General features: G+C 45.2%; 1 protein-coding gene across 1 annotated transcript in view; it reads left to right on the top strand.

Annotated features, from left to right (window-relative positions):
* Nucleotides 1-16,859, top strand: part of LOC124805558 (putative methyltransferase NSUN7) — a 159,669-nt gene extending 142,810 nt beyond the window's left edge. The window contains exons 8-11 of the mRNA XM_047266125.1: nt 3,762-3,935; nt 5,835-5,948; nt 16,392-16,513; nt 16,694-16,859. Of these exons, the coding sequence (XP_047122081.1) occupies nt 3,762-3,935; nt 5,835-5,948; nt 16,392-16,513; nt 16,694-16,859 (576 nt within the window). The remainder of the gene's footprint in view (nt 1-3,761; nt 3,936-5,834; nt 5,949-16,391; nt 16,514-16,693) is intronic.
* Nucleotides 16,860-17,779: the final 920 nt, after the last annotated feature.

Raw genomic sequence — 17,779 nt, 5'->3', positions numbered from 1 at the left:
CTGCTCCTTCCGCTTCTGTCAACTGTATTGACTTAATTGTGGCGCTACGTGATTTGGTTAATGGATTTTACGTATCTAACCATACTACTACATTTGCGTACTTTTGTGATACTACTTTCTGTAAGGCTGCTTCAGTATGACTGTGGTCTGAACGTAGACACAGATCTTTTCGAAGGCAAAAGGGTATATTATCCTGCTAATTCGTGACAATTCCGGATACTCTGTTTCATATCTATTAGTTCAGTTCCTGATAAATAGTGATTTGTCGCTACTATACGAACACAACAAATAAATGTAAGAGGTAAATTACTCAGCAACAATATATTCTCCCAAATTATCTAAAGCAGTCTAACAATGCTCAGATAGTTTTTCGACTTCACTCCTGTAGACAATACGTTGGTAGCAATTTGTCGCCTCGCACGTTATACTGTATCAGAGACAGTAAAACTGTGCAGTTCAGCATAAAGACAAGGCGAGGTGACACCCGAACTCTGCCACCGACTGTACATGTACGAAGTTGTAGTGACATCCAACAATGTCTTCTCAGTGCTTCACTTTTCAGTAAGGCAGTATAATTCTGCTGCATCATTTCAAAAATCTTGTGTGAACTGGACGTTGACAGGTCGATCAGAAAATTGATTCTTACGTTGCCGAAACAAACGACATGGGCTGCAAAAGAGTGCAATAAAATAAATACTCTCTAAAAATAATATAAAAAAATAAAGAAACGACTCACCACGAAGGAATTATCCGAGTGGGACGGAAACTGGTAGATGTGGTGCACAAACAAATAAATAAAATTTCAGAAGAAATGAGTGATTTAAGTATTTAAAAGAAAGAGCTTCACAAATTGAGCTAGTCAGTAACGCGTTGGTCCACCTGTGGCTCTTACGCGAGCGGTTACGAGTATCGGCCTGCGTGTTATTGGCTGAGAGAGTTGTTTAATGACTTCGTAATGGATACCTTACAAGATCTGTCTAATAAGAACGTTAGATCTTCAAATCCCCGACCTGGATGGTCGCAATTAGAGAAAGATCCTTTGACCTTGCTGCTCAAAGTAGGGTTTGGCAAGCACGAATGCAGGCAACAGAAACTCTCGCTGACTGCTGGCGGACATCATCTGGTTGAAATGTCCGGCCGTGGTGGCCGAGCGGTTCTAGGCGATTCAGTCCAGAACCGCACTACTGCTACGGTCACAGGTTCGGATCCTGCCTCGGGCATGGATGTGTGTGATGTCCTTAGGTTAGTTAGGTTTAAGTAGTTCTAAGTTCTAGGGGACTGATGACCTGAGATGTTAAGTCCCATAGTGCTTAAAGCCATTTGAACCATTTTTTTTTCTTGTTGAAATGTAGGCCCGAGATGGTTTTCCATGGAGGGTAACAAAACGGGGCATATAATATCGTCGACGAACCGTTGTGCTAGAATGGTGCTGCGGATGGCAACCGAAGGGGTCCTGCTATGAAATGAAATGGCACCCCAGACCGTCATTCCTGGTTGTGGAACCGGATAGCGGGCGACAGTCTGGTTGTTATCCCACCGGTGCCCAGGCCATCTCCAAACTCGTCTTAGGCATGCAGTCTCATTCACTGAAGCAGAATGTTCTTCAGAGATGAGTCCCGCTTCGAACTGAACCTCTATGAGCAACGAAGACTTATCTGGGGACACATACAACAAATGTTTTTCTAAAATAACTTGTGGCGGTTGCAGTATTTCTTACAGCGTATTTTACGAGACCGCTCCGGTGTTCTCTAACCATAATGGGTAAAATAAAGTATCTGCTCTTACGGGGACTGCATGTGGTCTACTTCGACAAAGTGACAGACAACAGACTCCGGAAATGATTGTCAATTTTCTGCGTAATATGCACAGCAGAGATACAATGCACACGTAACAGTTTCCTGTTACAATTTGCGGGAACAAAACTACGAGAGATATTGCGAAATGCGTAAGTCAGATGAAAGTAGCAATTATTGTGGATGTGTGAGCGTCTTTTAATGAAGTATTGCAATCTCAAGCTGATCTGACAATTCGCTGCTTCTCCCACTGTTATAGCCCATGACGTCAGGTTTATAATCTGACTGGGTAAATTTTTCTTAATCACGTTGCCATCGATGGAAATGTTTTGCCTTACTACAAGAGGGCGAATGATGAAGATGACAGGAATCTGCAGTCACGCTACAGTTGTATGCTCAGGGACCAGAGTTCTACATCCAGCTACAATAGAGATCACTGGTCACAACGAAGACTTACATGGCAGTGCGTAGTACTTCACTAACCAGCAAGAACTTCCTGTCTCATCTCTTCCACGGTTTCGGGCGTTCGGGTGACGACAGGTATCTTTCACTCTATTGCTCTTCCAGAATGTCGGACGACATGAGGCAAAAACAATTCCGTATTTCTTGATTTCCAGAAGGCTTTTGACACTGTACCACACAAGCGGCTCATAGTGAAATTGTGTGCTTATGGAATATCGTCTCAGTTATGTGATTGGATCTGTGATTTCCTGTCAGAGAGGTCACAGTTCGTAGTAACTGATGGAAAGTCATCCAATAAAACAGAAGTGATCTGTGGCGTTCCCCAAGGTAGTGTTATAGGCCCTTTGCTGTTCCTTATGTATATAAACGATTTGGGAGACAATCTGAGCAGCCGTCTTCGGTTCTTTGCAGATGACGCTGTCGTTTATCGACTAATAAAGTCATCAGAAGATCAAAACAAACTGCAAAACGATTTAGAAGAAATATCGGAATGGTGCGAAAAGTGGCAGTTGACCTTAAATAACGAAAAATCTGAGGTCATCCATATGAGTGCTAAAAGGAACTCGTTAAACGTCGGTTACACGATAAATCAGTCAAATCTAAAGGCCGTAAATTCAACTAAATACCTAGGTATTACAATTACGAACAATTTAAATTGGAAGGAACACACAGAAAATGTTGTGGGGAAGGCTAACCAAAGACTGAATTTAATTGGCAGGATGCTTAGAAAATGTAACAGACCTACTAAGGAGACTGCCTACACTACGCTTGTCCGTCCTCTTTTAGAATACTTCTGCGCGGTGTGGTATCCTTACTGGGTAGGACTGACGGAGTACATCGAAAAAGTTCAAAGAAAGGCAGCACGTTTTGTATTATCGCGAAATAGCGAGAGTGTCACAGAAATGATATAGGATTTAGGATGGACGTCATTAAAAGAAAGGCGGTTTTCGTTGCGACGGAATCTTCTCACGAAATTCCAATCACCAACTTTCTCCTCCGAATGCGAAAATATTTTTTTGACGCCGACTTACATAGGGAGGAACGATCACCAACATAAAATAAGGGACATCAGAGCTCGTACAGAAAGATATAGGTGTTCATTCTTCCCGCGCTCTATACGAGATTGGAATAATAGAGAATTGTGCAGGTGGTTCGATGAACCCTATGCCAGGTACTTAAATGTGATTTGTGGAGTATCCATGTAGATGTAGATGTAGATGAGCAACGTTGAAGTGATTTCTGAAAATAGGTTGTGCAGTCTTCGGGATTCAGAATTAAGAAAATTATATTGCTCCAACCAAACACACAAGCCTTACAGCTCACGCGTCATATCGAGTGAAATGGTAGTGTCTCCACCGAGGCAGCTGTAGTCTCTCCCCCTCCCCCACCTTCCGTACTATATCTTAGAAGACAGCTGCATTTTCTCTGTCCCACTCGTACCACTTGGTCTTCTGTACACAGATACCAATAGTTGATTATGTCACGAGATCGTGTATGGCGTTACAGATCCAGGTGGTGCTGTACGAGACGCACTCTATCGTGGCTGCGGAGAACAGTGACATGGTATCGAGGCTGGTGCGCGAGGTGAACCACGCGGCGCTGGAGCGGCACGCCGAGGAGCGTGGGAGGCCCCTGCAGCCCGGGGTGCCGCCCCCAGACCACCTCTTCCAGGACCTCCAGGTGGGCCTTGGCTCTTGTGTAGTCAACGCTTTTTGCTGAACATTTCGTGTAAGTTATGTTGGGAAGAAGTGCGAAAGTTCTTCATAATTCATTTGGTGGATAGAAATAAATTTGTGAAAAACATTCTACCCCAATCGCCTTCAATTCACCCTCAATCATAAGTACAAGTAGTAGTAGAGTAGTCACCTGCACGGCGCCAAACACGCATACGACCATCATTGGCACCAAGGCAGAAGCGACTCTCATCGCTGAAGACGACACGTCTCCATTCGTCCCTCCATTCACGCCTGTCGCGGCACCACTGGAGGCGGGCTGCACGATGTTGGGGCGTGAGCGGAAGACGGCCTAACGGTGTGCGGGACCGTAGCCCAGCTTCATGGAGACGGTTGCGAATGGTCCTCGCCGATACCCCAGGAGCAACAGTGTCCCTAATTTGCTGGGAAGTGGCGGTGCGGTCCCCTACGGCACTGCGTAGGATCCTACGGTCTTGGCGTGCATCCATGCGTCGCTGCGGTCCGGTCCCAGGTCGACGGGCACGTGCACCTTCCGCCGACCACTGGCGACAACATCGATGTACTGTGGAGACCTCACGCCCCACGTGTTGAGCAATTCGGCGGTACGTCCACCCGGCCTCCCGCATGCCCACTATACGCCCTCGCTCAAAGTCCGTCAACTGCACATACGGTTCACGTCCACGCTGTCGCGGCATGCTACCAGTGTTAAAGACTGCGATGGAGCTCCGTATGCCACGGCAAACTGGCTGACACTGACGGCGGCGGTGCACAAATGCTGCGCAGCTAGCGCCATTCGACGGCCAACACCGCGGTTCCTGGTGTGTCCGCTGTGCCGTGCGTGTGATCATTGCTTGTACAGCCCTCTCGCAGTGTCCGGAGCAAGTATGGTGGGTCTGACACACCGGTGTCAATGTGTTCTTTTTTCCATTTCCAGGAGTGTAGTTGCAAAATCATACCACTTTCTACTACACAGGATCCTTTTGTTTTAATTCAATAACGTGCGCTCCCGCCTGCCCATTGAGTGAGTGACTATGAGCTTTGCTGATACCAGTAATTAGCTCATTAATATTCCTGTGTAGAAGATTTATTTATTAGTAACCAGGAATCTGTTATTTAGACTTCAGATAACTTAGTCATCCATTTAATCTGACTACTGCGTCTCAACTATCAGTGACTCTGAGTTTCTGTAACTTTTATTACTGTACGACAGTGCAGTGTCGCTGTTGAACTATACAGTTCTAAGCAAAGTTGCTTAGATGTCCGAAGGAACAGACACTGCATTGACGATCAACAGCCGCATTTTAATTAAAAAATTGTGATTATGGTTCCGCATCATCTGTAGCATATTTCAGAACAAAAGAAAATTTGTCATCAGTCCCCTAGACTTAGAGCTGCTTAAACCTAACTATCCTAAGGGCATGACACACACCCATACCAGAGGCAGGATTCGAACCTGCGACCGTAGCAGCAGCGCGGTTCCGGACTGAAGCACCTAGAACCGCTCGGTCACAGCAGCCGGCTGTTCAGGAGACCTCTTGCGAAAGGAGAAAAGCCGTTTCGTGTCCGGGTCCGACACACATTTTAATTTGCTCTGAAATATTCTACAGCTGATGCAGAACCATAATCGCACTTTGAGAATCATTTCTTAACTTTTATTATGCCTATGTTATAAAATAAAGGATAAACATAAGAAATGCTAATATTTTCCTTTCACGAGACCTTGGCCAGCTTCTCTTTCACGATGCTTGTCAATGTGTAACATATAAAACATAGAGGAAGAATACTTTATCTAAAAAATGAACCTTTCATCGTACAGAATGGTAGATTCGAAACACAACCCAGTGTTTTGCAAGAAAAAACGAGGATCACTTTTCCTTGCTTTCAGGTGCCACCCTGCGATCTGTTCGAAGTAGGTACACTCCCTGATATGGGCCCCAATGGCGAAGATCACCATAACTTCGAAGAAGAGGGTTGCTATCTGGCCGTCCTCCAGAGAAAGGTAACTCTTTGCTACTAATTATAATAATTATAACAAGGAGACCACTTGGCAGTCTTCTTCTTTTTTTTTTTTTTTTTTTTTTTTTTTTAAGGCAGAGAAGCCTGTGGCTGAACAGGTTAGTGAAGCATAACGGAGCAACGGCGTTTCTTTCATATGTGCTATCTCTCAGATATTGTTAGAACCATATCGAGAGGCTGAGGCGAAGTATCGAACAATGCATCGACGCCATTACGCGCAGTGTTCCTGCATCTTGTTTCAAGTGCTTTTCTTGCGTGTAACCGCAATACGCAGATGTTAATATCTCATAAATAACTAAATATTGGTTAGTTACAGTTAAACTAAATCATTACCATTCTCTTGATTGTATGCTAAGCACCATTTTTACGTAGTTCAAATATTATTTATATCCATGCAAGAGGCTGTATCAGTTGTAATAACTGGAAGAATGGACTATAAGAATGCAGCAGCTCAGTTCAACTTTCCTCACACCTCATCAGACTGTTATGCGAAGACAAAATGTGAAAACAAAGATTGTTGTATCAAAAAAAGCAGTGGCCTGTTTAATTATGTTTTTACTTTACAATAAAAAGCTAAATTAGTCGGGTATTTGGCTATAATGCAAACTAAAAATATTTAGTCTAACGATTAACGAACTTCGAGAATCAGCCTATGAATTGGCTGTTCGTAACAATTTACTTCACTCAGTTTGGCAACGACAGAAAAGTATGATTGTAGTGGGTAAGAAGATTTTTGCGACTCCATGAAACACTGAGTTTACGGAAATCAGAAGCGACTTCAGTGGCTCAAGCTATATGTTGTAATAAATCAGCAATTGACAAATTCTTTGATTTGCAGGTTAGTGTTGTCGATGAGAGCAATTTTGTTGAGGCTGGAATATCAGCAAACCCTAGATGTCACTGAAGAATAGATGCTCTGAAACGGCGTAGGAAATTGGGGACTTTCACCTCAGCTGAAAGAGGTGATATTGTGACAGCGACGATCTTCTTTCTCACATTTAGTATGTACGTCCTTCGAAGGGAACGGATGAGGCAGGAGTTCCAGACTGGTCTCCCAACCGGTGCGCTATCAGAGATTCACGACATGGGTGAATAAATAAAATCCAGGTCTTCTCACTCTTGACGAGAATTCTCTCACACAAAAAATTTGGAACTAATCGAGCTAGCAAGAAATACCGGGACTATACTTTTGCGTTTGCCGCTGCCAACCTCTAATAGAGTCTAGCAGTTGAATACAGCCTATATGAAACCTCTTAGCAAGTGTTACGAGGATAAAATTCATAAATAGTTAAGACCATATCCCGAAAAAAAACGATCACATTGTTTGAAATTGTTACCTTGCTTGGCAGTACACATTTGCAGTCATCAACGTTAAACGCTATTAATGGTTTTCGAAAATCTAGAATATGGACTGTTGAGAGGAATGTCTCTAGAACTGAAGATTTCCTACCATCAGCAACCACTGATAATGAGCTGCAAACTCCAAAGAAAACTTAAGCAGGACCTAACACATCGGGACTGGGACCTCCTCCATAGCTGAAACACCCACATCACACTCATGCAACGTGCCTCCTTATGGAATAGCAATACCTTCAAAATATATACACATAAAAAAAAGTTTTGCGTCACCACGGTTCCCAGAACTCATGAAGATAAACGCTGACTGTGTATATTGTATAGCAGACACAGTTCCTTTGACTGTTTACAGATGTCACTAAACCCGCCCAAAGATGTAAAAAACCGGTTCGATCGCGTCCACATTGTTATTTTGTGCCAGGAAGGGCTCTCAACAAGAGAAGTGTCCAGGCGTCTCGGAGTGATCCAAAGCGATGTTGTTCGGACATGGAGGAAAGACAGAGAGACAGGAACTGTCGATGACATGCCTCGTTCAGGCCTCCCAAGGGCTACTATTGCAGTGGATGACCGCTACCTACGGATTATTAGGAACCCTGACAGCAACGCCACCATGTTGACTAATGCTTTTCGTGCAGCCACAAGACGTCGTGTTACGACTCAAACTGTGCGCATTAGGCTGCATGATGCGCAACTTCACTCCCGACGTCCATGGCGAGGTCCACCTTTGCAACCATGACACCATGCAGAGCGGGACAGATGGACCCAACAACATGCCTAATGGACCTCTCAGGATCGGCATCACGTTCTCTTCACCGATGAGGATTGCATATGCCTTCAACAAGAAAGTCGACGGAGACGTCTTTGGACGCAACCCGCTCAGGCTGAACGCCTTAGACACACTGTCCAGCGAGTGCAGCAAGGTTCCTTGCTGTTTTGGGGTGACATTATGTGGAGCCGACGTACACCGGTGGTTGTAATGGAAGGCGCCGTAACAGCTGTACAATACGTGAATGCCATCCTCCGACCAATAGTACAACCATATCGGCAGCATACTGGCGAGACATTCATGTTCATGGACGACAATTCGCGTCCCCATCGGGGGCATCTTGTGAATTACTTCCTTCAGGCTGAATGGCTGAATGGCTATGAGCACTATGGGACTTAACAGCTGAGGTCATCAGTCCCCTAGAACTTAGAACTACTTAAACCTAACTAACCTAAGGACATCACACACATCCATGCCCGAGGCAGGATTCGAACCTGCGACCATAGCGGTCACGCGGTTCCAGACTGAAGCGCCTAGAACCGCACGGCCACACTGGCCGGCTACTTCCTTCAGGATAACGACATTGCTCGACTAGAGTGGCCAGCATCTTATCCAGATATGAATCCTATCGGACATGTCTGGGATAGTTTGAAAAGGGCTGTTTATGGACGACGTGACCCACCAATCACTCTGAGGGATCTACGCCGAATCTCCGTTCAGGAGTAGGACAATCTCGACCAACAGTGCCTTGATGAACTTGTGGATAGTATGCCACGACAAATACAGGCATGAATCAATGCAAGAGGACGTGCTACTGGGTATTAGAAGTACCGGTGTGTACAGCAATTTGGACCACCACCTCTGAAGGTCTCGCTGTTTGGTGGTACAACATGCAATGTGTGGTTTTCATGAGCAGTGATGTTTATGTTGATCTCTATTCCAATTTTCTGTACAGGCTCCGAAACTATTGGAACCGAGGTGATGCATAATGTTTTTTGATGTGTGTAGTTTCCAAGTTTCCCGTCCAGAGAGCATACTACCTGTTTCGAAAATAGCAAAGAACAACAAAAGGGTGTCAATAAATACAGGTAAAATAGTTATTTTGAGCTCTTATCCTTACAATAAAAGCAGAGGTTGAAGAAACTAAGAAGAAATCTAAGCCGTATAGCCCTAAGTCCGCAAAAAGGCAGCTTGAATTAGTTCATGTACCAGAAAGAGTCTGAAGAAGAATGCAAGAAGTGTAAAGCCAAATCTGCATCGTCAATAACTAAGAAGAGAAGCTCCAAAACATCCTCATTTACGTCTAACGGTAGTGGTCAATTCAAAGAAGCCGATGAATGCCTTTATTGTTTTGATTACTTTGAATAGAGCTGGAGCAAATGTACTGTGTGCGTCAAGTCGGTTGGCAATCCATGTGCAGGTGTCGACAGTGAGGACGAGGCTAACCACGTACGCAATTTACGCAAAGCATAAAATTTTATAAGCCATTCACAACTAAATTTTGTACGTGAAATATATACAGTGTGCTCGGAAATTTCCGTTATAAACGAGTTCGATTTGTAGAGGGGAGTAAGTTCATAATATTTTGAAGAGGAACCAATGTCCGAAAACGTATCCTTCCAATGCTGCAGCTGTTTAAAATCAAGTCGACAGGTAGGTATCCAACACGGTAGTCATAGTGGGGATGGTTATGTCGGATCTGCTGATGTCATTTAATGTCTATCTTACCTCCCTGACGTGGTTCGAGCCTCATTCACGCGTCTGTGAGTGTTAGAGGCGCATGGTTGAAAACACGTTTCCAGAATACACCGACAAGAACCTTCTATGTGGCGAAAGTCACGGTAATGGAATAGTTGGTAGTTGTCTTTATAAAGATATTCCTCCACAAAGTACGACCCATCGCATACCCTTTGCACCACAAGTACACAACGGCTTCGAGAGATGGGTACCTTCACCGTCAGCAGGAGTGACTGTGATACTCCAAGAATACAACGAACATCCGAATTGGAAGAGTGTTTGTGAAAACTAATTAAGTTCTCTTTTTGTTTCTTTGGTTATTAGTGAGTGGAACTGTAAAAACAAGTGTTGTACTGGTTCACGCCAAACAAAGTACTTGTAAAAGTGGTCGCGTTACAAACATGTTACGAAACTGATATAGCACGGAAACGGTACGTTTCCGGACATGGGTTCCTATTCAAAGTGTTACGTACGCACTCCCCTCTACAAAACTTTGTAACGGAGATTTCCGAACATCCTGTTCAAGCTGTTAGATATTCATTTACGACTAATTTTTATATGTGAAATATTATTCCCCATTTCTCGGGTTTTACAATAAAATGTGAAATTAGATAATTAAATACTAATAAGGTGTGGTTTTCACGAAATTAATATTATGCAAAGAAGTGAACTAGTTTAATGATTTATTATAATTTGTTGTACCTTGGTATGACTGGTGAAAATTCTGCCACTACGTGGTGTTGAGGACTCAAACATCAGTATCGATAGAACTATGCGGCACGTCGGCAGTTGTCCTTCCTTTAGTGAATTAAAGTGGCTCAGAAACTTAAAAATCGATTTTCTCGAGAATGTCTTAATTCGTGTCGAACTGCTCTTGGAGATTGTGCAAATCGATGTTTGAGTTCTCAACTTTATGTATTATAAATATAAAAAAATTACAAAAATCCCATTGTTGTGTGCTCTCTTGTAAGCATTTCTGTAGACAGTGGAGAAACAAATTATAATGTTTGGGTTCCATAAACTCATACCTAAACATCTTTGCTTTCATAAGGAATGTTGGAATAAGCACGACGACTTTACCAATGATCTCCACAGGCAAGACAGCGATGAGAGGTAATGACTGAAATTTAGAGCGCTTGGAGTCATTGTTGTAGCTTCCGTTATGTATAATTGTTTACTCAGTGTTATATAGCACTGCTGAACGGTATTTAATTGGTCATGGACAGTCCTGTCACAAAAGGTCTTTTGCTTCGATTATACCAAAAACTTTCGCTTAAAACTTTTAGCACTGGTTTTGCTCATCAGGCCACACGTATTTCAGTGGTGAAGATTTTACATTGAACAAGTTTCAGATATTAATAATTTTAATTTTAGAAACAATACTTCTCTAGAAGTGGCGCAGAAGTAAAAAAACTCAGATATGGTTGTAAGGGATTGAAACTTTGACAGCTGTCGAAACGCGACCATGCCGTTTTAGTTTTTAATTAAAATTTGTTATTTGCTTTTACACACTCTGAATTCTACATTGTGTTTCAGTTACTATGATACAGATATTAAAGAATAATGGATAAGGGTAAATGTATCAATTCATTATAGGAATCCTGATCCAGAAACGATTCTGTCGAAATTTACCAAAGAAAATGAAAGAATTTAAAATTTTCCTTTGATCTACTGAGGATGACGAAAATTCATATAGAACCGCTGGGCCATCGCGGCCGGCCAGAGAGATAACCACGGTGTTGAAGTGGCGAACTGCAGTCAGAACTCTTTTTTTTTTTTTTTTACTGTTATTTCATCCCCCCTCGCCTCATGTGGGTGGAGGAGTGGGCTGCCAGCTGTACAATCAGCCCACTCTTCAGCCAATAGATATTATTCTTTATCTCTGATGCTAAACACAAAACAAGGAGACAAAAAAATGGTTCAAATGGCTCTGAGCACTATGGGACTTAACATCTATGGTCATCAGTCCCCTAGAACTTAGAACTACTTAAACCTAACTAACCTAAGGACAGCACACAACACCCAGCCATCACGAGGCAGAGAAAATCCCTGACCCCGCCGGGAATCGAACCCGGGAACCCGGGCGTGGGAAGCGAGAACGCTACCGCACGACCACGAGATGCGGGCAAACAAGGAGACATATATACCATGAATTTAAACTTGTTTTAAAAGGTGATGTTCATAGGAGACTGTCTTCACGAGCAGTTTAACACCATTGATGAAAGTGTGGACAGACAATACAGTTAAAAACACTCGAAGAACACTAAACACTTAAAAAACACTGAACACGACAGAAGGAGCACTGACCATTAAAAACGGAGCACAGTACAGTCTCACTAAAACTGGAAAAGGACCTTCCCTCGGATGGTGGATTGTTGATGAAAAGAAATGGTTCAAATGGCTCTGAGCACTATGCGACTTAACTTCTAAGGTCATCAGTCCCCTAGAACTTAGAACTACTTAAACCTAACTAACCTAAGGACATCACACACATCCATGCCCGAGGCAGGATTCGAACCTGCGACCGTAGAGGTCACGTGGTTCCAGACTGAAGCGCCTAGAACCGCACGGCCACACCGGCCGGCGATGAAAAGAAAGGTGGATACGGAGAGAGATAGGAGACTGGTGGGGAAGAGGTCAGAGGACTAGTAAGAGGTGGTGATGAGACAGGGGTGGCTGTGGGCGACAAGGAAAGAGATGTAGCTGGTACTGGAATCTACAAATTTGAAAAGAAAAGGTGGTGGAGGCGTCAGGGAAGAGGAAAAGGGGGTATGGGGAGAAGACTAGGAGGAGCTCTTTGGGGTCGAATAAGGTGGGTTGGATTCAGATTTGGTAGTTAGTTCTCCTATGAACATCACCTTTTAAAACAATTTTAAATTCATGGTAAATATGTCTCCTTGTTTTGTGTTTAGCGTCAGAGATAAAGAATAATATCTATTGGCTGAAGAGTGGGCTGATTGTACCGCTGTCAGCCCATTCCTCCAGCCACATGGGGCGAGGGCGGATGAAATAACAGCGAATGAAAAAAAAAAAGAGTTCTGACTGCAGTTCGCCACTTCACCACCGTGCATATCTCTCGCAGCCGCAGATGAAACGTCTGAGGAAAGTCTTACATATCGACCACTGCCTGTCGGCCTGGAAATTTTAAGTGAAATTAATACCCACCGTGAAAACCTAAACTGTGGAAAGTGTGGTTACACGCCGCCATTGGCTTCAGTATGAAATATTGTCCTAGTCAGTAAAACGTATCCGAAAATCAAACTGCCGGCTGTTGTGGTCGAGCGGTTCTAGGCACTTCAGTCCGGAACCGCGCAACTGCTACGGTCGCAGGTTCGAATCCTGCCTCGGGCATGGATGTCTGTGATGTCCTTAGGTTTAAGTAGTTCTAAGTTCTAGGGGACTGATGACCTCAGATGTTAAGTCCCATAGTGCTCAGAGCCATTCGAAAATCAAACTTTTCGATCGAGTCCTCATCTAATAGGCCTCAAATTTCACCCATGCCCTACTTTATTAGGAAATGCAATATTACTTCAACGGGTTACACGTTACAAATTACTGTACAGCCGTATCTATTAAGGGAAGTGCTCCACCTTATGTCCTCGCGTTTTGGGTGCAATACTGCCCTTGTCTCTGCAGTGAGTTACAAATCCTTTCAAACATCCCCAGAACATCTTGTAAATCTTGAAAAGACTGTGCAGTTAACTGCTTATTTCTTCGACCGTATCAAAAAGAATGCTGCGTTGCGTTGAGTCAATGGGTGGTGCAGTAATGTGTGGCCGATCCTCACTTTTCCGTGAATGTATTTTTCATGGATGGAGGCTTTTTCACCACAGACAGAATGGGCAGTAGTTGTGACAGTCCTACATAACCGTTTGAGAATCGTCAGGCTACAGGTACAAAGAGCAGTAACGTCTTCTAGCACTTGGGATATTGAAATCGTGACCTGTACAATAAGAGTAATACAAAAATTGGCGCAAATTCTGTGGTTGGAGAGAGGGAGACAGTTGAAATTTCTTTGGGAGAGGATGTGGAGGGTGTGCTAGTGGAGGGTTGGTGTGATGTGTAGGTACAGGCGTGGCAGCACACTAGGATTGGAAAAGAGAGGGGACACAGTAGGGTTGTTGGAGTCGAGTTTGCGGATGGTGTAGTTTATTCGGATGTGTTCAATGTGAGGGAGGAGAGGTTGGAAATTGATGAGCTGGTAAACATTCCTTGTTGTAGAAGATAAGCTGATGCGGAAAGCTAGGCAGAAAGCATGACGTTCGAGGATCTGGAGGGACTTAAAGCACTTGGGTGGAGCGACCCATGCAACATTTTCATAGCAAACGATGGGGCAGAACTAGGATTTGTATGTGTGGAGGACAGTGTTTGGGTGCAGTCCACATATTTGGCCAGTTAGTAGTTTCAATCTGTTGTGGGCTTTCTGTCAGACGGATAGTAGGTGAGGTTTCCACGTTAGTTGCTGGTGAAAGGTTAGTCAAAGGTATTTTAGTGTGTTAATTAGCTAGACAGCACGGTTGTAAACAGTGGAGCAGCAGTCGTGCAGATGGAAGGTGCCGCTGGTGGGTCCTGTAATTAAATCAAAACTCGAGGGAGTGCCGAATGTATAGGCATTGTAGAAGGCACCACAGTGCTTCACATGCCGGCGGCTATGAGACTGTCTGCGGTAGTGCCAACATTCTCGACTGACAATAATCGATTGTCATTCCGTCGGTGCGAATCGACATCCATATTTTATCTATTGACACCTTCCCCTCTTTTCTGTTAAAACTTCACTAATGGCCATTAAAATTGCTATACCAAGAAGAAATGCAGATGGTAAACGTGTATTCATTGAACAAATATATTATACTAGAACTGACATGTGATTACATTTTCACGCAATTTGGGTGCATAGATCCTGAGAAATCAGTACCCAGAACAACCACCTCTGGCCGTAATAACGGCCTTGATACGTCTGGGCATGGAGCCAAACAGAGCTTGGCTGGCGTGTACAAGTACAGCTGCCCATGCAGCTTCAACACGATACCACAGTTCATCAAGAGTAGTGCCTGGCGTATTGTGACAAGCCAGTTGCTTGGCCACCATTGACCAGACGTTTTCAGTTGGTGAGAGATCTGGAGAATGTGCTGTCCAGGCCAGCAGTCGAACATTTTCCGTATCCAGAAAGGCACGTACAGGACCTGCAACATGCGGTCGTGCATTATCCTGCTGAAATGTAGGGTTTCGCAGGGATCGAATGAAGTGTAGAGCCACGGGTCGTAACACATCTGAAATGTAAGGACCACAGTTCAAAGTGCCGTCAGTGCGAACAAGAGGTGACCGAGACGTGTAACCAATGGCACCCCATACCATCACGCCGGGTGATACGCCAGTATGGCAATGACGAACACACGCTTCCAATGTGCGTTCACCGCATTGTCGCCAAACACGGATGCGGCATTGTCGCCAAACATGGATGCGACCATCATGATGCTGTAAAAAGAACATGAATTCATCCGAAAAAATTACGTTTTGCCATTCGTGCACCCAGGTTCGTCGTTGAGTACACCATCGCAGGCGCTCGTGTCTGTGACGCAGCGTCAAGGGTAACTGCAGCCATGGTTTTCTTTTCTTTTTTTTTTTTAAGAGCACTATGGGACTCAACTTCTGAGGTATCAGTCCCCTAGAACTTAGAACTACTTAAACCTAACTAATCTAAGGACATCACACACATCCATGCCCGCGGCAGCATTCGAACCTGCGACCGTAGGCAGCCATGGTCTCCTAGCTGATAGTCCATGCTGCTGGGAACGTCGTCGAACTGTTCGTGCAGATGGTCGTTGTCTCGCAAACGTCCCCATCTGTTGACTCAGGGATAGAGACGTGGCTGCACGATCCGTTAGAGCCATGCGGATAAGATGCCTGTCATCTCGATTGCTAGTGAAACGAGGCCGTTGGGATCCAGCACGGCGTTCCGTATTAACCTCCTGAACCCACCGATTCCATGTTCTGCTAACAGTCATTGGATCTCGACCAACGCGAGCAGCAATGTCGCGATACGATAAACCGAAATCGCGATAGGCTGCAATCCAACACTTATCAAAGTGGGAAACGTGATGGTGCGCATTTCTCCTCCTTACACGAGGCATCACAACAACGTTTCACCAGGCAACGCCGGTCAGCTGCTGTTTGTGTATCAGAAATCGGTTGGAAACTTTCCTCATGTCAGCACGTTGTAGATGTCGCCACCGGCGCCAACCTTGAGTGAATGCTCTGGAAAGCTAATCATTTGCATATCACAGCATCTTCTTCCTGTCGGTAAAATTTCGCGTCTGTAGCACGTCATCTTCTAGGTGTAGCAGTTTTAATGGCCAGTAGTGCATTACGGTTTTATAAATCTCAATAGCCTCTCTCTAGAAGCACGCTTGATAATGGTACGTTTTCGATATGACGCGCGTCTTCGTCAGTCGCTGTGTGCCGTGAAAGTGATTTGAGCCTTTGCTAAATGGTCTTGTTAAGACAGTGAGTCCGTGAATACGTACCCGCACAGGGTGTGCAAAGGATGGATGGTGGTTGTGTGTACAGGAGGTGGTCCGGCTCGACAACAAGTACATGATCGACATAGCGGAGTCGCGCGGGCTGTTCGGCGTTCCGGCGGGCGCCAAGAAGTCGGCGGCCGGGCGGCGACGGCGCGAGCAGGCGGCGGCGTCGGCGGCTGCGTCCGCGGCGGTGGCGTCGCAGGGCAGCAGCGGCAAGAGGCGGCGCAGCTCGGCGGAGCTGGAGCGGCTGGCCAGGCCGACGCGCGCCTCGCTGCTGCGGTCGGTGGTCGGCCTGGAGGGCGACGCCGTCACGTGCCCGCGCATGGAGGCACACCTGCGCGCCTGGAGGGGCGCGGACGCGCGCCGCTGGTGGCGCGAGGCGGCGCAGCACGTGGCCAGGGGGCAGCCCGGCCCGCTGCGGCTCACCAGGACGCGCCGCAGGGCCACCCGGCCGCCGCTCGCGCTGCCCGTCACCTCGCTGCCCATGTCGCCCGCCGACAGCGGGCCGCAATAGTTCTGCGTCTCTGTACAAGCAATAAAACGTCCGTATCAATATAACGCCGTGTTCTCTCACTTACCAAACACTTGTCCTTTCCACAGCTACGCTGTGTCTCCTGACATAATCCTGAACAGTTCCACGAGACTCAAGAGGGCCATAAACACGGGTTCACAGGTAGATGCTGTGTTTCTTGACTTCCGCAAGGCGTTCGATACAGTTCCCCACAGTCGTTTAACGAACAAAGTAAGAGCATATGGACTATCACACCAATTTGTGACTGGACTGAAGAGTTCCTAGACAACAGAACGCAGCATGTCATTCTCAATGGAGAGAAGTCTTCCGAAGTAAGAGTGATTTCAGGTGTGCCGCAGGGGAGTGTCGTAGGACCGTCACTATTAACAATATACATAAATGACCTTGTGGATGACATCGGAAGTTCACTGAGGCTTTTTGCAGATGATGCTGTGGTATATCGAGAGGTTGTAACAATGGAAAATTGCAGTGAAATGCAGGAGGATCTGCAGCGAATTGACGCATGGTGCAGGGAATGGTAATTGAATCTCAATGTAGACAAGTGTAATGTGCTGCGAATACATAGAAAAATAGATCCTTATCATTTAGCTACAAAATAGCAGGTCAGCAACTGGAAGCAGTTAATTCCATAAATTATCTGGAAGTACGCATTAGGAGTGATTTAAAATGGAATGATCATATAAAGTTGATCGTCGGTAAAGCAGATGCCAGACTGAGGTTCATTGGAAGAATCCTAAGGAAATGCAATCCGAAAACAAAGGAAGTAGGTTACAGTACGCTTGTTCGCCCACTGCTTGAATACTGCTCAGCTGTGTGGGATCCGTACCAGATAGGGTTGATAGAAGAGATAGAGAAGATCCAACGGAGAGTAGCGCGTTTCGTTACAGGATCATTTAGTAATC

Source organism: Schistocerca piceifrons, chromosome 7 (genome assembly GCF_021461385.2).
Source record: "Schistocerca piceifrons isolate TAMUIC-IGC-003096 chromosome 7, iqSchPice1.1, whole genome shotgun sequence".
Lineage (NCBI taxonomy): Eukaryota > Metazoa > Arthropoda > Insecta > Orthoptera > Acrididae > Schistocerca > Schistocerca piceifrons.
This window is presented reverse-complemented; position numbering and strand designations above follow the sequence as displayed.